The sequence below is a fragment of the Podarcis cretensis genome, assembly GCF_951804945.1.
Source record: "Podarcis cretensis genome assembly, chromosome: 8".
In the NCBI taxonomy this organism is placed as follows: domain Eukaryota; kingdom Metazoa; phylum Chordata; class Lepidosauria; order Squamata; family Lacertidae; genus Podarcis; species Podarcis cretensis.
Genome location: NC_137177.1, coordinates 57,223,833 through 57,251,686, shown reverse-complemented (window position 1 = coordinate 57,251,686; position 27,854 = coordinate 57,223,833). Strand labels below are relative to the sequence as shown.

Below are 27,854 nucleotides of genomic sequence, written 5' to 3'. Positions count from 1 at the left end.
TCCTTCCCTGTGTTCCAATGAGGGTGAGGAGAACTCCCAGCAGAACTTCGTGACCCAGGTCAGTTCAGTCTATTTAACATTCCATAGGTCACACAACCTGTGTGAGGATGTCAAAAATGAAAGCCCACAAGCTATGAATTACCAGGTCTCTATAGGACAATATACAAACAAAACAACCCAATTTTCCCTGTTTTTAATTAATCCCTTTTTATATGTTTTCCAGCCCTTTGGCGTCTGCGATGGAAGCTTAATAATGTGCCAGTAGCATTATCTCCTTTCCCCCTCCTTTACTTCACAAATACACTTTGAGTGATTAAAAATCCTTTAATGAAGACTCTAGGCAGTATCTCCAGTATTTCCACTGCCAAGCATGCAATATTTAATGATTTCACATGCCTATATGGTGATTCCCTTAGTGTCTAGTGCAATAGTAGGTATGGATAACAAAACAATACAAATGCATGGAAATAAGAACTTAATAAGAGACTGCTAGACCAGGCGAATGGCTCCTCCATTCCAGCATCCTATGCTCACAGTGGCCATCCAGATGTCACAAGCTAGGCATGAGCACAGCAGCTCTCTCCCCTCCTGTACGTAGTTTCCAGTTATTGCAGTAGTAACAGTAGTAATATCCTGCCTTTCCCCCAAACTGGGACTCAAGGCAGTTTACACAAATTAAAACAACACAAGAAATACAGAAAGCTAAAACCATATAAAAGATAATAGTTAAAAAATAAATTAAAGTATAACAGAATTAAAAAAGTGTAAAAACAAATCTATTAAAAGCAGATTATACCAACAATACTGCACTATTAAAAGCCCCTTCCTTAAAAACATTTGGTTCCCAAAAGCTTGCTGGAACAAAGCAGTCTTCACCTGTTGGGGGAAGGACAAGGCTTGTCTGGGAAGGAAATTCCAGAGTCTGGTAGCAGTCGTTGAGAAGGCCCCTTCCTGTGTTTCTACCAAGCATGCCTGTGAGGGTGGCCTCCATCAAAGATCTCAGAGGCCAGACAGGTTCATATAGGCGAACTACCTACTGAAACCCTTTAGTATACAGCATTTAGCTCATGGTTCTTGGTTAGAGAGTTTACCTTTTTCATTCACACAGAGACAGATGCTTGTAGGTAAGAAAGTAATAAACTTCTTTACTGACTGCAGCAAATACGTAACAGAGAAAATGCCCACTTGTAATCTAACTAGTTCTCTCAGGGGGTGGTTAAATATAACTTCCGTTTTGAGATTCAAGAGAGAAGTGTGAGGAGGAAGTTCTAAACAAGATGCAACTTAAGAGGTATCACTCTGAACAACAAGGAAATAGAGATGGAAGCTGAGAGGATAAAGATATGAGGATAGTCTGGGCATGTGGTTGTCCCTCACTCTGTCTGTCTGAATCCCTTGCAAACTCCTCTTCTGCAATCTGAGTTGCATCCATCCTTCCAACAATTCTAAACCCTCTCTGAAGGTGGTACTAATCTTATTTTAATAGGTGGGGATGTCACAGCACTTTTGGGCCACACCCCCCCCCTGCAAATGGCCCTGGAAATGACACTGCAACAGCATTATTCCCACGGGACATTCTGGCCCACTTTGGCAAAGGAATGACCTGCCTCTTGGAGTAGTAGCTTAGCTTTGTTCTCTCTCTCTCTCTCTCTCTCTCTCTCTCTCTGTGTGTGTGTGTGTGTTTTTAAAGGAATAATAAAAAGGAAAACCTTTAGCCATCAGAATGCAAGCCCTTCACTTAAAAGTGTGCCATCCCAACAAAGGTCACCAATTCCTCCTCACCACTATCTCAGGGGGCAAATGGCCCTGCAAAGGTAGCAGGGAATGATTCCCCCTCTCTACACAAAGCTGCCCTCATCGCTGGCAACCTTCATGACTTCTTCGCTTCTTGGAGGCCTATGTGAGAACTAGATTCAGCTCCAGGGATTGCATGCTGCTATTCTAAGGAGAGAATAAGTAGACTTATGCTCTAGTGCATGAACCTCATAAGCCACAGCCCAGATTCAATTCAACAGCACACTTATTTATTAATAATAGCAGTTAGTAATTTATAATATGCACACCACCTCTCTGCCTGAAGGCCCCTACCATTGGCATGCAATAATAAAACCAACAATACAATTAATTAAACGGGAACTTATTAAAATCAAAAGGCATTCTATAAAAAGTGTCACTGTAGGAAAACAACAGCCATGCTTGTTAATCCTGAAGACCTTAAACCAACACACATCCAATACAAGCCACATCATAGCTGGAGGGGGGGGGGAACCCAGAGAGAGAGAGAGAGAGAGAGAGAGAGAGAGAGGCAGGCACAAATATGTACTAAGAGCAATGGGAATAAGAACCATCATAAATAAGAAAGGACTGAGCAGTAAAGTAGCTGTCAGAGCTGCAGAGCAAGGGGGCGCAACCAAGATCAGCATTATTATCTTAATCTGTAGCATCCACAGCAGGAGTGGCTAGCCCCTAGTACAGGAGTCTGATTTTCTCCTCCCACAAACTCCCAGAGTTTTATGCCCTCCCAAGCACCCTACTGATTTTAGTGATAATGGCGAAAGGGACTGGGCATGAAGTAGACCGATTGCTGGAGCTGCAAATCACTATCCCTTCTCTCACTTGATGAGTGAAGATGAAGAAATAATCCCCTTCACCAGCTGATATGTACAGATTAGTTAAGGAGGAACATTACATATGTGTGGACGGGGGCACAGCCACCACTGACATGGTGCCCCTGGAAGACTGACCAAATTTTTTATTATTACAATTACTACTACTAAATGGATCACCCATGCTTCAGCAGCAGGTCCCAAGGTGGGTTGCAACGATCTAAAATTCAGAATTAAAAACAAAGGAATAGGGAATAGGAATAGAAAGGCCAGCATAAGGAAGGTTCAGCATTCACCAAAAGCTGAACAGCGAAGATGCCTGACATATCTGAATTACTACTAAGAATATTGTAACTATTAAGCAACTTCTAAATGTGCATCTCTGTATTTCTCTTATTTGCTTATTTTGTTCACTATGCCACCTTTTGTATATAATAACAAGGCGGTTCAGAAAAACATCAGGAAAACACTACAAATTTCAGAATAAAACAGCAGCTGTGATGGTGGCAGTGGCAGACAGCGAGAAGAAAACAGATGGTATGAATGGCCAACAAAGGTGTACAAAAACAAATACATTTTCAGAAGCTGCAGAGATTGGGTTAATGGAGGTGCTTGCCTCAGTTCAGTTCTCATGGAGAGGGTGGTGTTTTTGAAAAAAAGAGGCCCCTTTCTGGTTGTTGCTGAGCATTCTGCAGGTTAGAGCATGAACAGGAAGGCATCAGGCAGGACAATTTTGATTCCACTCCCATTTAAAGGTGAAATTCTTTTTTTCTATAGCAATTTGCTAACCAAAACACAGCTAAAATATGCACTACTCTGAATTTTGCAATGCGGTTCTCCAACTGAGTAATGTGCAAAAAGGTACATAAACTGGGGGGAAATTGTGCATTAAGTACATACATTGGTGACAGTAACGTACAAAAATGTGGGGAATTGCTTGAAGAAATGTGCATTTTGAGCAGAATTGAATACAAAAATGTGGATAAATTAGTACTAAAATGCTGGTGAATTTTGATGAGGGTTTTTGTTTTTTGTTTTTTTAAAAAAAGACTTCACAAACTAATATGAGAATGTGGAGAACTGAATTTAAGACTGGAGAGAAATGAAAACTAGCCTCATCCAACAGTCTTAGCAACCAGGCAGGTTGGGTGGACAAGAGGTACTTCTTCAGGTTAGCTGCAATTTTTATGCAAATCCAGGTCCTCTTTTTTGAAGTTACCTTCTCTTTTCTTTGGTGATGCACAGAGATGAGAAAGTGTGAGTGGTGTCCTTGAAACCAAGTTCCTGGGACACCGAATCAAATCATGGTTTGGAGTTATATCTGAGAGTGTGCAGTTATCGCAGTAGCAGGTTATCTCATAAATGCCACATTCTGTGCTCAACAGCTAGCATGCTGTCTGTAAACCAGATTAAAAGGCAAAGCACTGATAGATTTAGACCCAGGGACAATTAAATGGGAGTGTTTTGGTGGACTTTTGATATTGTACTGGATTTGTTGTTTAGAACAATGGTACATAAGACTGAAGGGCCAGAGGAAAAGTGTGCATTCCAGCTAGAGTAGTGTGATCGTTGGAGTAACACAACACAGCAATCATTTCATTTGTAAATCCACCCTCCCCCTGTAAAAACAGGGTGGACGCAGGACAATTAAAATGCAATTAGAACAATGTGAAACATTGCCGTGATCTTCATGCTATTTTACAGGGTGTGGAAAAGACAAATTAAGGAAGTCCAATTGCAGGCAGAAAATGCTCTGGGCCAAAGCCAGAGAGCAAAGACCGTGAAATGAGCTCATCTGCAGGCACGGCTGGTACAGTTGCAGCCAGACATGCTTACAGCTCAGGCTACTGACTGTCCAAGAGGCAATCCTTGCTGATGTGAGGTGCACAGAATGGGAGAAATCAGGATCCCTGCTCACTGATCACATTCCAATAATCTGGACCATTGATAGCCAACATGGTGCCCTCCATGTATTGCTAGACTCCTACAGTTCCTGTCATCCCTGACCACTGGCCATGCTGACTGGGGCTGATGGGAGTTGGACTTCACCAGTATCTGGAGGGCACCATGTTGTCTGCAACTGATCAAGGTGATCATTCACATTCTACAATATGTGAAAAACCGCAAGAAGGAAGGTTGTTTCTTCTGGGTATAATTCCCATCCACCCCAGCTCAGTAACCCTAACCATAAAAGGACACAGCATTAGCAATATATATAGAAAGAGCTTGGACCAGGCACATCCAGACAGGCCCCTGAGGACCCAGCAAAGCTGCCATATTAGTGAATAGGCAAGAAAGACAGGAGTTGGTTTGATACATCCATTTTCCTGGTCAGGGGAGATGGAAAGCTAGCCTTCAGTTCCGGTTGCAAGTCCTTCATGGGATGAAGGAGACACTGAGGTCTGATCTGCTCTCTGTGAACAATCCAAAGCTGTTGCTTTGGAGCCACCCTAGAAACCCAATGGGGAAGAAAGATCTGTTGAGAGTGTTAATCTTCTGCCAAGCCTGGATGTATGTATAAAACCTATGTCACAGAAATGTTGTAAGTCTCCAGTGACCTTCATTCCAAGGAAACTAAACCCAAGATACATGCTAGGAGGGCCTTTGTTTAAGCCCCTCACAGCTTGGCGATTGGTGGGGGTGGATGGGTGATTCCAGATTAAGGTTTTAGCTTTTTTTGTCCTCAGTGGATGCTGGTCTATTAGGACGAATGGTCCATGAGAGTGAATGGTGTACTGTTCCACCAACTTCAGCCTGCCCTCAGCCAGCCATCACCTGCCTGCCTTCTTATCTGCCTCTTCCTCCTTCTCCTTAGTCTCAAGGTTGTCCCTTGTAGAAATGAGCAGGGAGGAGGAGGATGGTGACAAAACTTGAATAACTTGGCTCTGCCTGTCAGTGGCTGAGCCTTCATGTGCTGTTGGCCTCCCTACCTTCTGCCTTACCAGTTCCAATGGTAGCTGTAAATGGTTTCCTTCTGTACGTTTCAGCACAGGAAGAAGGATGGTAAGGAATATATTTTTCAATCATGGTTCCCAGCCCTTTCAGTGGAGGTGGCTTTAAACAGGGAATAAGCAATTTTATGGATTAGAAGTCTATCAATAGCTACTAAGGAGGACTACATGAAGCCTCCAGACTATAAATGGAGGAACAGCAGTGTGGAAGATTGTCTTTAAGTCAGGCTTGTGTTCTCCCAGGAGGCATTTGGGTGGTCACCATGGAAAACAAGATCCTGGACTAAGATGTTCAATTTGTCTGATGCAGCAAATCTTATTTAACATGTTTATTGATAATGAGGAAGTATCTGAAGAACCACTAGCCCAAACAGAGGTCTAACCCCTCTGGGGTTTTGCGGAATCTCAACTTAAAATCAAAACTGTGGTCGTCCATCTAAACCCAAGAGAGTCTAGAATGCAAACGTTGCCTCGAATTGGGAGAGTCACATTGCCATGTTTCTTCCAGGGCCATTTTTCAAGGCGTTTTTGTTATTTATTAGATTTTCAAGCAGGAAGCCCTATCTTTATAAAGACCAAGCTATTATAACAAATGAGCTAATTAAACGGATCCAGCAGATTGTCCATAAGGTCTGCTGTTTGCCCTTTCATTGGACATACATTATGTATTATCTACCAAGGTATACATGGGGATAATGCTCTGTCAGACACACCAGCGAGGAGTGTTTTTGTGGGTTCACCAATTTAAATTTTTGAAGGCCAGATAATGCTTAACCGCAGGGAGAGAGGCTGATATTTACAGAGCAGAGAAAACATTAAATCCAATTTGCAAAAGCTTCTTGATTACATTTTTAAACTTTTCTCTCAAATAAAGATGTATTGATTTGCTACATCAAGAAGTAATCTATCATCTATCATGCCAAACATCTCCCAGAAGCTGCAGAAGAGTTGCTGGAGGTCATTTAAAAAAAAATAATAATAATACTGTGAATTTTGCAGTATTAGGTTTCAAAATTCTGTTGAACAAGCATTCCTTTTAATGCAGACTTTTATGAAAATAAATGCCCTTGTATTATTATTTTAGGAAGAAATCTTCTATGTGCTCACATTTTTGTCCTGCAATCTAGCTGTCTGACAGTTAGATCTCCAAATGGCTTAGACAGCAGTACTCGGAGCTGAGTCAAATTTACATCCTTTTGGAGACCAACAGAATGACCTTATGTGCTGTTGCAGAAGGAAGTGCACTAGTGCACAGACTCGGACACGGGATCTCAAGGATAATGCAATGAAGATTCCAGATGCCAAACCCATTGCCAAAGCAACATCCTTCTTTGAACCATCAAAGATCAAATTCCTCAAGCACCCAAGACCAGCACCATACTCCTAGCAAGTACAAAGGATTCTCAAAATAAAGTACAGGCAATGACTGATTAACAAGCATCTAAATGACATGCAATCATGCACATGTGCATGGCACCAAATCTGGAAGTGACCTGAAAATGTCACTAAACACGTCACGAAAAGGGTGGAATGTAAGCGGGCATAATGGGATGAGGTGCACTTATACATGCTCTGTCAATGCATGCAGGGTCCAGGAATGAAACCCACACGTGTAATGGTCATTGACTGTAATTCCAAACCAGGGGTTTTGTTTCAAACAGGGTAGAAATCACTTTAAACTGTAGTACTCTGTAAAATAAAAATAAAAGAAGAGCAGGAAATCTGCATGGTAGCCAGATTTTCCTTCCTTCCCTTTTTTCGGGGTGACAAAGGTGGAGCAAATCTCTCTATTGATTGATACTGGCAGCTCTTCAGATAGCAGACTTATGTCACCTGCGTCAATAATTTATACGCCGCCCTCTGCTGAACATTCAGCATCAGGCGGCATCAGATGTATTGCTGTCATCTGAAATGACTCTCCATTGTTATAAGAGCCTTGTAGCTGGGGCAGTGGAATTTACGTCCACTTGTGTGGGGAAAAGGCAGGAAAGCCAGGACTTGAAATAATGCAGCTGAGATCATCAGTCTCTAAACCTGACACCTAAAATATATGGTCCATGATTGCAAGGTGTGTGTGTGAGAGAGAAATTTATGACCTCCTACATGAATGTTAAAGGGCTAAAAAATGAAATAAGCATTGGGCCCAAGGCAAAACAGCGCCACCACTTTAAGGTACCAGCCCCTGAACTACCTATGGAGGCTGTCAGAGAAGAAACAAGGCCGGTGTCTAGAATGGATGATTCACATCTAAAAACAGAAATGGGACTAGGCACCCCACTACTCGACTCCTGCCATCAGTAATTCTATGTGAATAGGGACCATAATACCCCTCCTATGCACCAAGATGCCATGCAATTTTAGATTGAATGGAACGTTAGGGGAGGAGGAGGAGGAGGAGGAGGAGGAGTTTGGATTTGATATCCCACTTTATCACTACCCGAAGGAGTCTCAAAGTGGCTAACATTCTCCTTTCCCTTCCTCCCTCACAACAAACACTCTGTGAGGTGAGTGGGGCTGAAAGACTTCAGAGAAGTGTGACTAGCCCAAGGTCACCCAGCAGCTGCATGTAGGGGAGCGGAGACGCGAACCCGGTTCACCAGATTACAAGTCTACCACTACACCACACTGGGAAGAGCACTTGTGCAAAGGATCCTAACTAAAATTCAAATGTTTATATGAATTGACCCATGTGCTAATATTTAATTATCATTTAAGTACCCCGATTAAACATATAGCCAGGAGAGGGGCAGGGGAAAGAAAAATTTGCATCTCATTTCGAGCTACCTACTGAAACTGGATTTGCCCCTTTGTATGCCTAATCAACTCCTCTGCTCAGCACGTAGGGAAAAGCCACTTGCATCATTCACACTTTGCAATATTGCCCCCATACATACACTGTTGCATGAAAGAGATAATCTGGAAGTGGTAAGTATTATGCAGGCAGGAAGGGGACCCTGGGCCATCCAGCCCAACCCATAACTATCTGTGGTTCTCTGAACCAGACTCATACGGTGCCCAAGTCTCTCCAAATAGGCCCAATTTGGCTTGAGGTTCAAATTTAGTGCACAGGCCTAATACTGTATATATGAGGCTTTTCCAGTCAGAGAGTCTTCACTGAATCTCAGTTTAAAATATTATAAATCATAAAGCATTTGAAATACCACAAGAAAGAGTAGTAATAAACAGCAGTACAAAAAATGCAACAGCAGAACATGGGAACCTATAGCACATGACAATCCAAAATTCTAATTAAACTGAACAGTTTTGTTCTGCTCCTTAGAACTAGGCCCTGCAGACTTCTCAGCTTCCTTGAACTTTCCATTTAAAGCTCCACATGAAGTCACTTATATAACACAGGCAGAGTCCGGACAGAAAATAAATCCTCATAACACTTTACTGTGGAAACTGAATGAAAACAGTGTACAACTTAAGGAGAAAGGAACAGGCCTTTCTCACATCAGACCTTTTACACAGCAGTGAGACATTCAAACAAACATACAGAAGGAAAACTCCCTTAGAACTGCAGGCAATCAGGGCATGTACTACCTCAGCAAACATCATGCCCATTCTGCCTGATTGCTAAGCAACACCTCCTACCTCTTGGTTAGCTGACTTACTGATAACAGAATTAGCCCTTCAGTTACTAACACAGATCCCTGCTGTTGCACTTCTGACAGAATTAATACATTAATACACCAGCTGGAAAACAAGCATGCCTTCCCCAAGACAACAAACTCTGAGTTACGTGTAGGGCAAGTACCCAGCATTGCATGCAAGTGTAGCACATGTAAAGTATCTGTTCACTTTCCAGATCATCACCTTGACTCAAAGGCATGTGGCACTATCTACCAATTAGCTGCTTAGATGAATTGATTTTATCTCCTTGACCCTTCCCCTGTTATTTCTAAGCACATACCCCTCCCTTCGGTCCCTCAGAGGCCACACAAATAGATGCTTAAAGAGAGACAATAAAACCTCTTTCAGCATGCCGTGGCACAAATGAGTTTCTCCCGGCAAAGCATTGCAGAATTATGCTAGCTTGTTGAAGCCCACAATCTTTAGTACCCAGAGGGGATCCTCAATGCTTCCTTAAAAAATTCATTTGTTCTTTAATTAAGGAACATGCTTTTTTCCCTCCCTAATTAACAAACCAACAGTCTAATATAAATAGATCCCCAAACATGGTTGCTTTGATTGTTCCGGGCCTGGGAAATAGGTTGAAAAAGCAGCATTTTAATGCAGAAGAAGCAATGATGAAAAATGGTTCAGATATTGTTATCTTTTCTGTTCAGGACTCACAACTGCAATTTTGATTAAAGGTAAGGTTAAAGTTTTATTTAGAATTTTTGAGGTGCCAGTATGTTTGTGTGTACTCTCTGTGTGTAGAATCAGTGTTGCATAGTGGTTAGAGTGTCGGTGTAGGGCTTTGGAGACCAGAGTTCAAATCCCTCCTCAGCCATGAAGCTCACTGGGTACCCTTGAGGCCATTCACCACCTCTCAGCCTAACCTACCTCACATTCGTTGTTGTGAGGGTAAAATGGAGAGGAGGGAGAACCATACATGTCACACTGAGCTCATCAGAAGTTGGGATAAAACATAGTAGTAGTACCACTACTAGCTCTATTCCTGCCCCCTATTTCTGCCATCAGTTTTAGTGCTGCAGTGGTCCTTCTAAGTATTGATGGCTACCACCTGTCATTCCATCCCCCACCCAAAAGATTACCCCCTGAAAATGACACTATGCAAAGACACAGCTAGGAAAGAACCTCTCTCCTTGGTGTGGGTGGGGTGGGTGGGTGTTGTTTTCCATGTAGAGAGGTTTGTTGGCTTGCTAGATAATATCACAAATGCACAAAGAATACAAGAACATAATAAGAGCCCTGCTGGATCAGGCCAAAGATCCGTCCAGTCCTCACAGCAGACAACCAGATGCCTCTGATAAGTCCCAAGCAGGACCTGAGCACAACAGCACTTTCACCACTTGTGATCCCCACCAACTGGAAGCATACTTCCTCCAACAGCAGCAGGACATTAACCCCCCCCCTTTTTTAAGGACTACCTGCATCCTGAAGTGGTACATTCCACTCTATTGCCACAAGTATTGTCCTGAGTTACAGATATGTTGGGAGTACAGTAGAAAATCAATGCAGGGCTTAATTATTATTTATTTATTTATTTGTTTGTTTGTTTGTTTGTTTGTTTGTTTGTTTGTTTATTTATTTATTTATTTATTTATTTATTTCTACCCTGCCCATCTGGCTGGGTTTCCCCAGCCACTCTGGGTGGGTTTCAACAGAACATTATAAACAGAATAAAATTTCAAATATTAAAAACTTCCCTAAACAGGACTGCCTTCAGATGTCTTCTAAAAGTCAGATAGTTGTTTATTTCCTTGACATCTGACAGGAGGACATTCCACAGGGTGGGTGCCACTACCAAGAAGGCCCTCTGACTGGTTCTTTGTAACCTCACTTCTTGCAGTGAGGGAGCCCTTGGCACTGGACCTCAGTGTCCGGGCTGAATGATGGCAGTGGAGACGCTCCTTCAGGTATACTGGGCCGAGGCCATTTAGGGCTTTAAAGGTCAGCACCAACACTTTGAATTGTGCTCGGAAACATACTGGGAACCAATGTAGGTCTTTCAGGACCAGTGTTATATGCTCCCGATGGCCACTCCCAGTCACCAGTCTAGCTACTGCATTCTGGATTAGTTGCAGTTTCCGGGTTGCCTTCAAAGGTAGCCCCACGTAGAGCACATTGCAGTACTCCAAGCGGGAGATGACTAGAGCATGCACCACTCTGGTGAGAGAGTCCACGGGCAGTTAGGGTCTCAGCCTGCGTAGCAGATGGAGCTGGTTGACAGCTGCCCTGGACACAGAATTCTGAATTCAATCACTGCAATGTCCAATTAAAAGGACAATGGAGATTGAAAACCAAGGCATGGATGATTTGCTACCAGTCAGATGGATCAATGCTCTTATGCTGTATAAGACAGAATAAAATAAGGGGATGATGACATACATCAGTGGAAGAGCACATGCTTTTCACACAGAAGGTCCTGGGTACAGTTCCTGATATCTAAGGATCTAAGAAAGTAGTACTGAGAGTGAGCTCTCACTAAGACTGGGAGAGCTTGTGCCAATCACAGCTGGATGTACCAACATCTCAAAAGAAATATGCCCAACATACAAACAAACCTAGACAAATGAAAGCTACAAATGAATGAAAAGTGAGAGGAATCTAAATAAACCAGTGTAGCTGCATAAGGAGCTTACAGATGAGTTGAGATTTAAGAAGGGATGTATAAAAATGGGAAAATATGAAGGGAGAGTATACATGTGCAGTCAACAGTTGTGGGGGAAAGGTCAGGCAGGCCAAAGTTCAGAATGAGGCTTGCAAGAGAGGTTAAAAATAATCAAAAATGTTTATTTGGCCATGTTTGAAGCAAGAGGAAGAACAAGCACATGGTAAATCCTCTGTATGGAGAAGAAGGAGAAATGCCATGTAACATGGAAGATGGAACAAGCTTGGTTTTTTTCTGCTGCAGAGGGTAGGACCCGTACCAATGGCTTTGTAACCAAGTTACAAAAAAGAAAAGGAGATTCCCACTAAACATTAGGAAGAACTTTCTGATGGTAAGAGCTATTCAACAGTGGAACAGATGCCCTCAGAAGGTGGTGAATTCTCCTTAATTGGAGATGTTTAAGCACAGCTTGGATGTCTTATCATGGATACTTTAGTTGGGATTCCTGCAGCATTGCAGAAAATTGGAATGGATAATCCTTGGGGTACCTTCTACAGTGGTACCTCAGGTTACATACGCTTCAGGTTACATACACTTCAGGTTAGAGACTTCGTTAACCCAGAAATATTACCTCGGGTTAAGAACTTTGCTTCAGGATGAGAACAGAAATCGTTCTCCAGCGGCACGGCGGCAACAGGAGGCCCCGTTAGCTAAAGTGGTGCTTCAGGTTAAGAACAGTTTCAGGTTAAGAACGGACCTCCAGAACGAATTAAGTACTTAACCCGAGGTACCACTGTAATTCTATGATTCTATATCAAGAATAACCATCATGGTGCCCTCCAAATGCTACTGGATTTCAATTCTCACCAGCCCCAACTAATCTGACCAAAGGTCAGAGATGATGGAAACTGTATCTACAAGATTGTGAAGGCACCGTGTTGGCCACCTCTGAACTACATGAACAAGTTGAATCTAGTGGCAAGTCAAAAACCAGACAAGACTTACTTTGGGGGTTTCCCTTTGGACCTTTAGTATCAAACGTAATTCTTGAGTTCATACCCAAACTGCACAGCAAGTTCACCCCCTCCGGTCTTTAAAAGCAAGCAACATCAAAAGGAGTTTATACTGATTTGTTTCTCACTGTGAAGTATGTAACACACACACACAAAATTGCTTTTGATGTTGCCCTGAATGTTTTTATTCACAGTTTTAATTTAAGATCATTAGAGCTAGCAATAGTCTAATTGCATGTCTGTAATTTACTTGTAACTATCATTACAAGGTTTTCTCCACTGATCAATCAGGGTGTTGCTTATTTTCACAAAACTCTGTAGGCAGAATGCTATAAATAATACTATTGCTTTGAGTGTTGAACATGTAACATTTAGCATGAAGGTATTTGCAGAAGTAGGTCAGGCAGTGCCAGGGCCAAGTGTGAAGCATCTATTTTGCATGCAGATGGGCCAACGTTCAACCCCCCAGCACCTCCAAGTGGGGTTGGGGGTGTCCCCTGCCTGAAATTTTGAAGAGAATCAGTATTGACTATACTGAGCTAGATGGGCCAATCATTTGAATCAGAATAAGGCAGCTTCCTGTGTTCCAGGTCAATACATTTTGATGCATGCAGTAAACACAAACTCCATTCCACATACAGATATCAACTAGCCCAACATGTGAATCTTACTTCAGCATCAGTGATTGGACAGCATCAAAGCACCTGGGGTAGCTAACTAGTTTAAGGTGCTCAGGGGAAGCCACATGGTATACTCCACTCATGTTCTCCAGACAGCTCACAATGGCACCATACCCTCAGTAACTGCTGCCCAGAGCAGCACTCTAACCACTACACCATGCTGGCTCCTGATTTATGTTCATGTTCTGTCCTAAAACACAAAACCAGGTATGGAAGTCAATTGTCTGTGCATGTATAGTAAGCATGCAAAGGCCCAGGAGGTGGGAGAAGATCAGTATTGGCTGTAGTGGATTAATAATTGGAACACCTTGGATTTTATTCAAGGACACACTTATGGATGTACTTAGTAAGGAAACAAAATTGTCTGTGAATGGGTTCTTCTGCTAGAAGTGCTTTGTATATGAAAGGGAAGAAAAAAAACACATGTCTATTCTATCTGCTGACTACAGAAAGCTCTTAAGAGAACCCCCGTAGTTTCCCCGAGGTTGTTAGAATCACAGGTCATAGCCAAGAAGAGATCCTGCCGTGCTCAGCAAATTGAATGCAATTTTAGTCATTTGAAAGCTTAAGTGGCCCTATTTTTCCCCTGCCTATGCACCAGACACGATCACAAGCAAAACTGAATTGGGCATGCAAACACACACACACAAACAACACAACAGCAGACCAACTCTCATTATAACCCAGGAGACATAAACATCAAACAATAATTGCTGCAGAATGGACAATGGGGGAAGAATTAACTCTAGCTTTGCCCATTTCCCCAGGTGAACTTTGGTATTGATGACTCTGCCTAATGTCTTTTGATTCCTGTACCCTGCTGATGAAGATCTCATTTCTATGCATCTCCACACTAACCTTGATTTTGCTGCTGCTAGTATCAGATTAACTGAAAGAGGGCAGCCTTCTACGCTGCATGTGTCTAGAGGTACAGTGCAAGGTGGTCCATTAGGGCCAATGGGCAGTGCGCAGTCTGCCCTCCGCCAGCCACCCACTGCCTGCCTTCTTACTTGCATCCATTCCAGGGGTGGCAGCACTGCCTGTCAGATTGCTCCTCCTCCTTGGCCTCAGTGTTGCCTTTTGTAGAACTCAGGGAGGAAAATGGGGACAAAACTAGAATTGGTTGCTTCTGCCTGTCATTGGCTCTGCCTGTTATTGGCTCCACCTCCACCTGCTGATGGCCTCTCTTCCTTCTGCCTTACCAGTCCAGATGGACACCAGCCACCACTGATGAGGAGGCTGCTTCTGTGAAACCATATTCCATGAATGACAGCAGCTTACAACCTCCTAGCATGTGGTCATCCATAATGCATGTCCTGTGTTAGACAAGCCCCTTCCCTGTTTCTGCATCCAGTTCTGCAAATGATGGTTTTATGATACTAAATGTTCCTCAAGGCTACTGTTCTTAATTCCATGCCATGTGCTGTTCTCAATGCCCCTTTGTTCCTGCTAATTCTTTACAGGCACTTTCCATCAGTTTTGCTTTGGGGGTTCCTCAGCTGGAATGCAATATACATGGGTTATTATGCCTTAATGGAAAAACAAGTTGCCAACGTTTCTTTTCTTTTCTACATGTGATTCAAAAGCAATTTTAACCAGCCACTCTTTTTTTTAAAAAAAAAAAAAAACACCCACCACATTTTGGGCTTAGAAGGATTTGCTCCAAGCTGCAGATAGAAGTCAAAACATATGAGGAATCATTGGTGCAAATGAAATAGGATCCTAGTGATGACTGTTAAGCAATCCTAAGTAAGGGAAGGAGGGAGAAAACAGCAGCTTTCGTCAGCTTTGAAATTTCCAAAAGGCCAGCACGCCTGTTAAGTGTCTGGCTAGCTGTCCCCTCGCTAAGCTCATTTGTAGACAGTGGATGGCTTCTGCTTGTGAAGTGCAGCCAGTAATTGCCTCTCGCATTCACCTGTGATATGATAACATCCTCACTAGATCATTATGAATACAGTCCTCCGGCACAACAAAGTGTCCTTCTAGAGAGTTAGCTATCTATAATTTTGCTTCTCCGGTAAAGAAGAAAGGAAATTGGGGGTTTGTCCTTGCTCATGGACAGAACTCAGAGTTTCTTTAATGGCGCTATTAGTGAAAATGTACGCCTGTGGCAATTGCAAAGAAGTCAGGTTACAATGCAGATCTCATTCACACAAAAGAAATTGCATCAGTTTGTGTCAGGAACCACTGAGGGGAGAGCTAGGAATGCTTGGCTCCATCTGAAGCTGTCCTGAATAGCCAACCACCACAGATGCACTCTGGAGCATCTTCTAGAGCAGTGAAAAATTCTAAGAATGTAAGAAGAGCCTTCAACTTGACTGAAGATGCTGTGTACATCCATTCAAGGAGTGACGGGGGTCTATTCTACCTGGCATGTCTCCATGTCAAGACAAAAGCCACCTCTTTAAAGCCACCTAAGTTGGTGACCATTACTACCTCCCCACTCAGTCACAAAGCTCACTTAGGTGACCTTGGATCAGTCACTGTTTTTCAGCATAACCTGTCTCCCAGGTTGTGCTGAGGATAAAACAGAGATGGGGAGAACCATGTATGCCACCTTTGGCTCATTGACAGAAATACAGGACACACATGTAAAGTATATAAACTAAATCCCACTCAGAATAGGCCGACTGAAATTAATGAAACTAAGTTAATCATGCCTATTAACTTCAATAGGTCTACTCTTGAGTAGGACTAGCATTTAGTGCCACCCTTTGCATCCACTGACATTTGCAGGGTAGCACACTGGCTTCCCCTGCACTAGCGTATTCATTAAAAAAATAATGTAGGTGTCACATTGACTAATGGGAATTTGCTTTGCTTTCCATTGCAGGCTTCAGCCATTTTTATCTTTGCTTAAAAAGAAAGTTTAATATCACTCCAGCTTTTATAGTTTCTCCCCTAATTAAGGAACCCAGACATTTGATCACTGGGGACACGGAGTCATTTTGCAACACAACAAAAGAGCCAGAACATCTGTCCTGCTAAGAAATTTATTTCCTATAAAACCCTCTTGCTATGAAAAATAGAAAGAAAGAAAAAATCAGGGTGGTTGGGAAGAATGGGATTTTTAAATGGCAATGTGGTTGATCGTCCACAATTATATAGTGATGTCAAGTTGGGGAAAGGTTCAGAGAAGGGGATCCAAAAGGATCAAAAAGATGGAGCAACTCCCGTACAGCAACTGAGACTTAGAGGAAAGGCAAGTAAATGGTGACTTGGAAGAAGTTTATAAAAATCATGTGTGATATGGAGAAAGTGGGTAGAGGAATGTTTCCCTCCCGCTCTCATAAGATTAGAATTCATGGACAAAGAATGAAGTTGAATGTTGGAAGATTCAGGACAAATAAAATAAAGTACTTCATACAGCACATAGCTGAACTATGGAACTCACTCCCACAGGAGGCAATGGTGGCCACCAACTTGGATAGCTTTAAAAGGAAACTGGACAAATCCTTGGATGGTAAGGCTATCAACAGCGACTAGCCATGGAGGTGATACGCCTCTGAATGTTGACTGGTGCTGACAAAGCCTTCAAATGGACTCACTGCAAGCCCCATTTTGTCCATTTTCAGGCTCAGTTCAGATGTGCACCACATTTGCAAACAGACAGTTTTGTTATCTAAACTGGCCAAAGGTGTCAGTCACAGCAGTGTTAGCATTGATGTGCTGAATGCTGCTGTCATTGAGGCCTGTTTTCCAAGGAACAATATGGAGTGCACTCTGCATTTGTATCTTTACCTGCCCAGCCATACATTGCATCTAGTGTAGGGCAGATGGGAGTGTTTTGGGGAAAACAGGCCTGCAGGCTAAATTAGGAACTCTGCTGGGCCTAATATGGCCAGCAGGCCAGATGTTTCCCATGCCTCACAATAGTGGTTTGGATTCAAAGGCACATTTGTGCTAAAGGAAAGCTTCCTAGGGAGAGCAGGTGCCATTTTTTATTCACCCATTCTTTACCAAAATAAAAAAAATAAAAATAAAAATGCCAGCAAGACATGAATTTGGCCACTATGTTTGTGACTGATATGCTAACAAAATTTTCAGGAATACTGTGTGCATGTGCGTATATGTATTTGTGTTACAGTGGTACCTCAGGTTACATACGCTTCAGGTTACAGACTCCGCTAACCCAGAAATAGTGCTTCAGGTTAAGAACTTTGCTTCAGGACGAGAACAGAAATCGTGCAGTGGCGGCATAGCAGCAGCAGGAGGTCCCATTAGCTAAAGTGGTGCTTCAGGTTAAGAACAGTTTCAGGTTAAGTACAGACCTCCGGAACGAATTAAGTACTTAACCTGAGGTACCATAGTAGTTGGGAAAACTTTTGACCAAGGCAACTCCAACTTAAAATCTGAAGTGGTGCAGCCTTGTTGTGCTTCCTCAGATTTTCCCCACTTTTATTACATTTGTAGTCAACATCACAATCTCACTGTTTTATGTCCCTCCTTACAGTACAAACTTTGTCTTGCTTCACAAGAAGTGCATTAGCAATCTTTGAAAACAATTTCCTGCATCTCTAGGATATTGTCGCACTGCCTTACATCAAGCCAGTCCCCAAATAATAATACAGCAGACATTTTTCATTCAGGAGTGGTCACAGTCTCAGTGGGAGAGCCCAGATGTGTTGCAAAAATGGCAGTGGGCTAGTTTTTACATTTCTATGACTACATCAGTTTACAACAAACAAACACACAACGTATCCATCAAATAATTCAAAATCAAATAGTCACACTTTTCAAATGGAGCATCTGGATTCTTTTTTAAAAAATAAATAAATAAATCCTGCACAAGAAACCATTCTCAACCATATTTTTTAAAAAATTCTAGAATAAGTGAGCTCAGGGGACAAAAAAGTTTTCCATGTGACATTGGCAACAATTAGCTCATTTTAGCATGTTACTGATTGCATTCTATATACTGCCCTTTCCTTTTATTCCTATTATATCTGTTATCTTCCCTTCCATCGTCCCTTGTGCTTAGGATGACATAAACTGGGGATGGGGAACATCTGGCCTTCCAGGTGTTGTTGTACACTTAACCCCCATCAACCCCAGTGAGCATGGCCAATGGTCCTGTGACATCTGTGGAGAGTCACTGGTCTAACAATCTGCAGAGAGCCAAAGGTTCACAGTCGCTGTGTCAAATGAGCCCTGTCAATCATGGTCAGCCAGAATACATTGTGTTCAAGTGGATAAACATGCATAAAATTTGCAGAGAAACAAAACCTATAAGCAATTGCAGTATGCCTGCAGTTAGTTTACCTGTTGGAGACCCCTCCATGACATGCCCAATGTAAGGTCCTTCCCGGAAGAGAGGCCTGTTGTCATTCTGGTCAATAATGATGATATCTAGAGGGACTGGGCCTTCTATGGTTTTGCCACTGGCATCAGTGATCTCCACCTGGAACTGTATAAGTAAAGGGAAAGAGAAAGTTAACAGGAATCAGATAGCTATTGGGCATCAAAGGAGGAGGAAGATAAAAAGGAAATGTTGACATCAGCATTTTCGCCATAACAAGGCCGCAGGCAAGGTTAGCACTTGGGATGGCTGAGCTCTGTGCTAAAGGCAGGATGGTTGTGAGCATAAGCATTTGAAAGAAAAATGAAAGAGTTCACGTTGAGATCCCCATTGGGCACTTTGCAATTGAATTGCCAAATTTGCTGGAGGAAGCAACGAAAGAAGGAAAAAGGGGGAACACAATTTGATGCTAATGAAGTGAATATTTGCTTAGAATAAGTCTTTTCTTTCCCCTCCTCTCTCTCCTTCAAGCATAATTACACTTAAGGGGAACATACTGAACCACAAAATAAATTGAAAGATAGGTTGTAGTGGAGGTGCACAAATAGAGTCTTAGGAGGAGGAGGGAATTGTTGCAACTATATTCTGCCTCTATCCAGAGCATTCTGTTCTGTCCCTTGTAGTGATTTCAGAAGTCACCACACCAAGTATGGCTCAATCTAACAGTGTGGATCAAGCTCCCAAGCTAGGGAAGGGCAGAGTGGAGAACATTTGCAGTAGCATCACTGGATGATGCCCAATTATTTAATAATAGCAAAAACAACATGACTTTTCCAAGGCAGATCAGGCTGCTGAAATGAAGAAAGTTTGGAGTAATCAGAAGTAGACTTCTGTGTGAAAGCAGTGTTAGTTATAAAACTGAAAACAAATTATGAGTGTGTGCTCAGAGACACCTAGTTCTTTAATTCTAATTACATGTCTTTCACCCTTGGCTCTTGGGGTTCTATTCTAGTACAAAACAAAGTAAATTCAAGGAGCTCACCCACTGCAACAAGGAAAATTCATGTGGGATTTTGTTCCATCTGAATTTGATACAGGGCAGATTCCATAAAGAGGGCTCTGAAAAGGCCTTATTGCGAGTCACAACCCACCCCATCCTTGAAGATGGGGAGTCCCAGAGATGAGTCCTCCACACAGATGTTACCAGTGCTTTTTTCTGGGGGTATGCAGGGTACGCATACCCCTAAACATTTTGTGAATCTTTATACTTTTGTCCATTTACTGTACAGTGGTACCTCAGGTTACAGACGCTTCGGGTTATGCGTTTTCAGGTTACGGACCGCAGGAAACCCAGAAGTACCAGAAAGGGTTACTTCCGAGTTTCACTGCTTGCGCATGCACAGAAACACTAAATCACGCTTTGCACATGCGCAGAAGCGCCAAATTGCATCACACGCGTGCGCAGATGCGGCGCTGCAGGTTGTGAACTTGCCTCCGTCCCAGATTACATCCGCAACCTGAGCTTCCACTGTATTTATTTTTCGCAATTTGAACTATAAAATGGTGATTTTCTTAAGTCAAAATGAGAGTACCCCTAAACATTTTTTTAGGGGGAAAAACACTGGATGTTACCTTTCAGGTAGATTTATACAGGACAGGAGTGAGGAATGTTTATCTGTCTGAGGCCTACATTGCCACAGTTCAAAGCTGTTGAGGGTGGCATTCCAAAACTTAGCACATCAAGACACTCACACAACAATACACACACATGGATACACACAAACAAATCCTTACTACACAAAAATTGATGGAATGGCACACACACACTTAATACAAACATCTACTTACATAACACAAAGATATACTTCATACAGGACCACACATCAAACAGCAATCTCTCTAACCCAGTGTGATAATTTAGCTGTTGTTTCTTTTTAAAGTGCTTCATATTACAGCCTAAAGCCTCAAGCCTTACCTCAAGCCTAAATGTCACAGGCAGCATTTTTGGTGTGAAAGGGGTTCTCTCACACACATTGCAATGCTTAATGGCTCTGGGCCCTGTGTCTAGGCTTGGGAAAACAACAATGATTGATCGTCTTCAAAAGGAGGTCCCCCCCCCCCTTAAGCCTAATTGTGGCAGTAGGGGACAAAGAATGAGAAGGGGAGGATGTAGGTCAGAAGGGGAGAACTCATGGGCTGCATCCAGTTCATGGTGTCATGCACTGGCAGGAAGACAGGGAGGAGGAAGAGGATTCTGGCAAGAGGTGTAGCCAGGACTGGGGCACACTGGGGCAAGCAGGGCATGGGGAAGAAAGTACTTACAGGGTAATGGAGGCTGGTGTGGGGGTGGAGGTCAGTGCACAGGAACCAGAGCAGCAGGACCCATCAATGGAGCCAGACGGGACCCTGTCTCCACAAACAAGGCAGTCGCTGAGGTGTAGGGAGCAGTGGGAGTGGCACTCTAGGAGGTTGAGGCAGGCAAGGGCCCAAAGCCCAGCTTCCTAGCTGGCCAGGTGGAGCTCGCTAGCTCTGAGAGGAAGTGTATGATTCCTCAGCAGGACTAGGCTTAGCACAGGTGGGGGTCACAAGCCTCATCAAGCCCAGATGTTGCAATCAGTATGCAAATTACAAAAGGGCAGCAGAGCTGAGGAGCTGTGTCTGCTCAACTGCCCATGATGATGGGCTTTGACTGAACCTCTATGGGACTGTGCTTTGGGTTTGATTCTAGACTGCACCCTCACTGCTGGTCTTCAGACTTGGCTTCTTCGATTGACCCTGGATTGCATTTCCTGACCTCTGCATGCTGCTTGTATGGATTATCCCTCAGACTTGGAACTTTGGATTTGACATACCGACTTGCTGCCAGGTAGTCCAGGGGTTCAGGACACATAGGATGAAGAGAAGGTCCTCTTCTATATATCCAAGTTCCAAGCCATTTAGGACTTCAGAAATTGGGCTAGGGATGGGTGAATCTGTCAGTTCAGTTTCTCATTTTCCTTAAGTTCACATTTCCACATTTCCACATCAGTATGCATTTTTTAAAATCCTTATGAAAAGTCATCAACACTTTGATGTGAATTTCTCACAGTATACATGTTTGGGTATGTATGTTTGCCTAATATGCAACTTTTTGCAAAATAATTTCTCCTAATATAATGCAATTGTGTATGTTTTGCTCTCTAATATATGCTCAGTTATAAGCATTTTTTGTTCACTGTCCTTTTCGGGAGAACTAGACTGAAAAATTCAGAGGACAGTGAGTTTCAATGGAAAGATGAGTTTCCATTTTCATACTGCTTCAGAAAGTGTGGATTGTATATGTTCTCTTTTAAATCCAAATTCCCTACCCCATTCATACCTAGACTGTACCTGCTAGCTTGAATTGATCCCAGATACACAATGGGAGCCAATGAAGTTCTCCTAGTGCAAGTGGTATAACATGATTGGTTCAGATATATGCCCATTAGTGGCTCCCTTTCACCAGGCATCCAGAATTTATGTCTTGCACTTGCTGAGACGTTGATGTAGCTCATGCTATATGCTGCACGACAATCAATCATTCCCTCCAGAAAGGTCTCACTCTTGGCTAATAAACATTCCTGAGAAATCACCCTTCCTCATTGCATCTCCTATTCAAAAAGCACGTTCAGATCACACCCCCCCCCAACACACCCTTGACCACCTTTCACAGCTACAGCAATCTTTAAAAGCAAGCAAGCAAAGAATTGCTGTATCTGTGGGCTTTGGGGAATATCCTTCCTGTTCTCATGAAGCTATTGTTCAAATAGATTGCTTCTTCTATATATGTGATATGAAGACAAGTATTTGGACAAAAATAGTGGCTCACAGACCTAATCTAGTGGCTCACAGATCAAATCCAAAGCAACCAACAGAGTAGAGAGGTGTAGCTTTGCCACTTCCATCTGCTATCATTATCAGCTCTGCCCTATTCTAAACAGAAAGAACTCAAAGCCCCTTTCCTCAGTTGTATCCAGGATTTTACTTTAGAAGGTAGAAATTGTCACATGGCTCTTTGCAGCCACAGACTTCAAAACCACTCCACACAACTGCATCAATACTTAGGCTGCATTCACATGGCAGATTACTCCCACAATTTTCAGTGTTAAAGAAATTGAATAAAGTGATGAATTGTAAGGGTGGCACACTTTCCCCCGATGCTGTCTTTATGGGGGTGGGGATCATGGGGAAGCAAAATCAGGCATGTGTGGAAAAGGTGAGGGAGTAGCAATGTTGACCAATGACACTTGTTGTTGTGTTGCCCCACACCCACAGGTGTGAATGAAATTCATTGAGAGAAGGTGGTATTTCTATCAAAAAGCCACAATTCCATGATGCAACACTGCCATTTGAGAGGAACATACAGATATGTGACAGAAGCACTTGCATTATAATCAGGAAAACTAATGTAATACTCCCCACATCTGAATGTACCCAGAGTCGCACAAAAAGCCTGCAGTGAGGACCTGATTAATGACATGAAAAGCACTGGCCTAGTGGCCTGCAGTGGACTTCCTAATGTACTCTCTCACACACATTTGCATGGTTGTGTACACACCGAGAGCCAATTAAAACAGTGTGTGTGTGTGTGGGGGGGAATACTATATATGGCAGTAGAATATCAGCTTCTGTGATTTCCTGGAAGCAAAAGAGTCTAAAGCACCTTTCATGCATTCACCACACACAGATGTCCCATTGAGTCAAAGTCCTCACCCCCACCCCACTGATGTTGCACAGCTTCTCCAGCCCTGCACACAGAGCATGGCCAGTATGCAGGTGTCCACATTGGGGTTTGGAGATTGTCATAGCTATGTAGTGGCAATACTATTAGGTAGAGTGAGACAGTCACTCATGTGTTCCTTTTAATAATCCTGGGAATTGTGGTTAGTTAAGGGTGCTGAGAGTAGTTAGGAGACCCATATTCCCCAATTATATGCATACCTTTTCCTTTACATATGGCTGGAAAACAGCATTGCAAAATTCTGTAAAGTGTAGATTTTGGTCCATGTATTGTTTCAGAAAGTGCAAATTGGGTAGGTTCACCTTTAAGCATGAACTCAATTGAATTCCTCCCCCATCCTTAATACTACAAAGCCAATACCAACCTCCTAAAATGCAGCTAACAAGTACAAAGAAGGAGAAAAGCAAAACTGTGTATTGAGCCAATTAGAAGTGAACTAGTTCCAAACACAAAACTGTATTGAGTTAACTTATAGGCGTCTGATCTGCACTGCAGGATAGGGATTCAATTCAAGGTGAGAGTTTATATATATATATATATATATATATATATATATATACACACCTACACGTGAAATGAACTGTGTTCAGGTTAAGTGTTCTGGTAGTAACATATGAGATCAGATAGTCCCTTCCAAAAAATAAATATTGAGCTCTCCAACCTTGCACAGCCAAGCCCCCACACAGACACAATGTACCAGACTGGAATGAGATAATAAGCCATTCCTCTTAACAAAGGAATTAGAATTCTGACCTAATTCTCTCCCAGTTGGGTTCACTGTGAACCTATAAATAACTCATAAATATCATGCACACTGAGAAAGGAATGGATTAATTGCATAAACAAATGAGTCGGAACACTTTCAAGACCCCCTGTGGATTATTCCATCTCCTGGGAAGGATGCAGTGGGCTAGCAAGCTCTATTTCCCAAATATTCATTGCCCTGGGTTGCTCTCGCAGAGGAGACTAGTAGCCCCTTGTATGAGAGATCTGTTTCTGGCCCCAGTAACACTTATTTATTCCTCTTGCTCACTGTCTCCCCTAGTGCCCAGTATTCATTAAAAAAATGTAAGAAAAGCATGCCAGATGAGGCCAATGGTCCATCTAGTCCAGCATCCTGTTTCCACAGTGGCCAACCAGATGTTCCAATGGGAAGCCTGCAAAGAGTCAATGTCAATGTCAACTGGACCAATTACCTTAACTTAAGACAGGCATCCCCAAACTTGTCCCTCCAGATGTTTTGGGACTACAACTCCCATCATCCCTAGCTAACAGGACCAGTGGTCAGGGATGATGGGAATTGTAGTCCCAAAACATCTGGAGGGCCGAGTTTGGGGATGCCTGATGTAAGATAAAGTAGCTTCCCATGTCCTGAACAGGGAAGCACAAATCTGCAGATTTCAGAGGGGAATGGTTGTAGCTCACATGCAGGAGCTCTCAGGTTCAACATTTGGTGTTGCCAGGTAGGGCTGGAAATGATTCCTGCCTGAAACTCTGGAGAGCTGATGCCAGTCAGTGCTTACAATACTGAATTAGATGTACCAATGGTCAAAATGGGAATAAAGAAGTTTCCTATGTTTGTATCAAGTGTGTTTCAAGTAACGTACATGTAACAGATTGTGGCTGGATCTAGACACATTAAAAAAGTGTTTCAGGAAAACATGTTGTAAACCTAATAATGGGAAATCACATTGCTAAAAGATGGAACTCCACAGCGCCATCTGTTGTCACAGTGTTATAACACATTTAAAACTCATTTTCTTTACTAATGTAGCTAAATCCTGTGTGTGAGAGGGTGAGAGAGAGAGAGAGAGAGAGAGAGAGAGAGAGAGAGAGAAAGCTCAGCATTTCATAAATTGGTGCTGTGAGGTGCTTGCACTGAGATTAAGGAGGCTATTAAAAATTCCCCTTCCTTTCCCTCTATTCCATAACACACAAAGGCAGAAGAGACTGAACAAGTGTCTTATTTTTAGATAGAAACATCTTATTATGCATGTTTTATCTCTTGCATGTTTGACTGGGGAGATATTATTTCCAGCAAATGTTAAGCACTAGAGAGTTATCGAAATGAATACTCCCCCCCCCCCATGATCACACATTTTATTTGTGTATTTGAATGTGATACCCATATTTCAGAAAGATCTCTGTTCCCCCAGAGCACCAGGCGTTGTCCATTTACAATAATGTTGTGCCTGGAGAAATTCAAGTTATCTGTTACATAGTGATGAATGAGGGCAATATTATAAAGGACATCCCTTACCAGTTTATACTAATTCATAGAAATAAAGCCATTGGTGATGACTAGCCATGCTGGCTGTGTACTACCTCCACTATCAGTGGCGAGATCAGTGATGGGATATGGGGAAGTGGTATATCGGTTGCAGAGCATCTGCTTTGCATCCAGACAGCTCCAGATTCAGACAGCAGCATCTCCAGCTAAGGTTGGCAGAGACTTTTGCCTGGACAGCCTCTGTCAGTCAGTGCAGACAAAACTGAGCTAGATGACAATATTGAGCTGACGAGACACATTTCTATTTTCAGATCCATTGCAGAGAACACAAGTGGGAAGAGTGCAGTTGTAGACATCTAATTGCCTGCTATGTGGAGTAAGATTAGATGAACATGACAAATTGTAGATGAATAGGTACAGGGGCTTTTGGAGGGGAACTAAAGGAATGAATGGGTCACAGTTTGTTGTTGTCCTCTGATAGGCCCTAAAATGTGAGGCTGTTTTTAAATGTTGAAGAGAGATGGCATTTGCTTTTGTTGTTAAAGAAGAACAATGTAGGATTTTTTTTTTAAGTAACACATTTGGTGAAAGCTTTTAACTTTTTTAAAAAATAAATCCTCCACTACTGTGTTTTAACAACAAAAACAAAATCCAGAATTCTCCAGTGCTTCATGGGCAACATTTAGGACAGCCTCACTTTTTTGCAAAGCTCATGAACCTAGAAAAATAAAAATCGATAAAAATGCACAGCTATATAATCATTAGAAAAGTAAAGAAATAGTGGATATAAAGGATGCTTTGTGGAGGCCCTGATCTGACTTGGCACAGGTGTGGGGTGTGTTTTATTGACACCATAGATAATTTGGCCAATAAAGATTACCTAATTTTGCTGCATTATGTGGCCCACCCATATAATTGATGCACACCACTGATATATACTTCCCTCCCCACAATATATGGAAATATGAACTTATGGACACAAGAAGGGCCCTACTGGACCAGATCTGTTCACTCCAACACTCAGTTCTCTGCAACAGCCAGCCAAATAATTTTGAGAAGCCGATTAGCAGGTCTTGAATGCAGCAGCACCTTCTTGCTCTTTAACTTGTATAGTTCTCTAAACACAAAGCATACCCATTAAGAGGCTTCATATCGAAGAACATCATATGGTCCAAATCCATGTGGCTGTTGTCATACATACCACCTGGTTAAGAGTCATAGTGCTTTGGGAATCCCAATTTGTTTAGCATTCATTTTGGCCTTTAAAGGAACATTTTCTATGCTGAAAGTTAAGATGCATCATTTCTTAGTATAACTAGAAATGAACATAAGAACATGATAAGAGCCTGCTGGAGCAGGCCAATGGCCATCTATTCCAGCATCCTGTTCTCACAGTGGCCACCCAGATGCAAGTCCTCAAGCAAAATGTATAAGAACATGATAAGAGCCTGCTGGAGCAGGCCAATGGCCATCTATTCCAGCATCCTGTTCTCACAGTGGCCACCCATATGCAAGTCCTCAAGCAAAATGGATGCTGAAGAGCACTCTCCCCATATGTGATTCCCAGTAACTGTTGTTCAGAAGCATCGCTGCCTCTGACTGTGCAGGCAGGGAAGAGTCACCATGGCTAGTATCCTTCAATAACCTCCTCCTCCATGAATTTCTCTAATCCTCTTTTAAAGTCATCTAAACTGGTGGCTATCACTGCATCTTGTGGGAATGAATTCTGCTGTGTAAAGAAAAACTTTCTGTCATCTGTCCTGATTCTTCCAACATTCAGTTTCACCAGATGTCCACAATATCTAGTGTCATGAGAGAGGGAGGAAAATTTCTTTATTCACTTTCTCGATGCCATGAATGATTTTTGCCATTGTTGCCTCTTATTCGTCTTTTCTCTAAAGTAAAAAAAAAAGTCTCAAACTCTGTAACCTTTATTCATAGGGGAGTTGCTCTATCCTGCTACAGACCTATGAAATACAGTTTCCTAGAGAAATATTCACTGCAAATGTTACAATATGTACCTTTTATGCACTGTGTCTGTTCTGTTTCTTTGGCTTAACTATGCTTTCCCATTAATAAACAAACACAAACACAATTTATTTGCATTCCACAATCTACAGTACAAATGTTTA

At 42.4% G+C, this 27,854-nt stretch overlaps 1 protein-coding gene across 2 annotated transcripts in view; it reads right to left on the bottom strand.

Moving 5' to 3' along the window:
* CDH13 (cadherin 13) overlaps positions 1-27,854 on the bottom strand; it is a 687,354-nt gene that overhangs the window by 234,535 nt on the left and 424,965 nt on the right. For both annotated transcript variants that reach the window (XM_079988791.1, XM_079988792.1), the window contains exon 6: positions 18,757-18,901. In XM_079988791.1, coding sequence (XP_079844917.1) covers positions 18,757-18,901 — 145 coding nt within the window. The remainder of the gene's footprint in view (positions 1-18,756; positions 18,902-27,854) is intronic.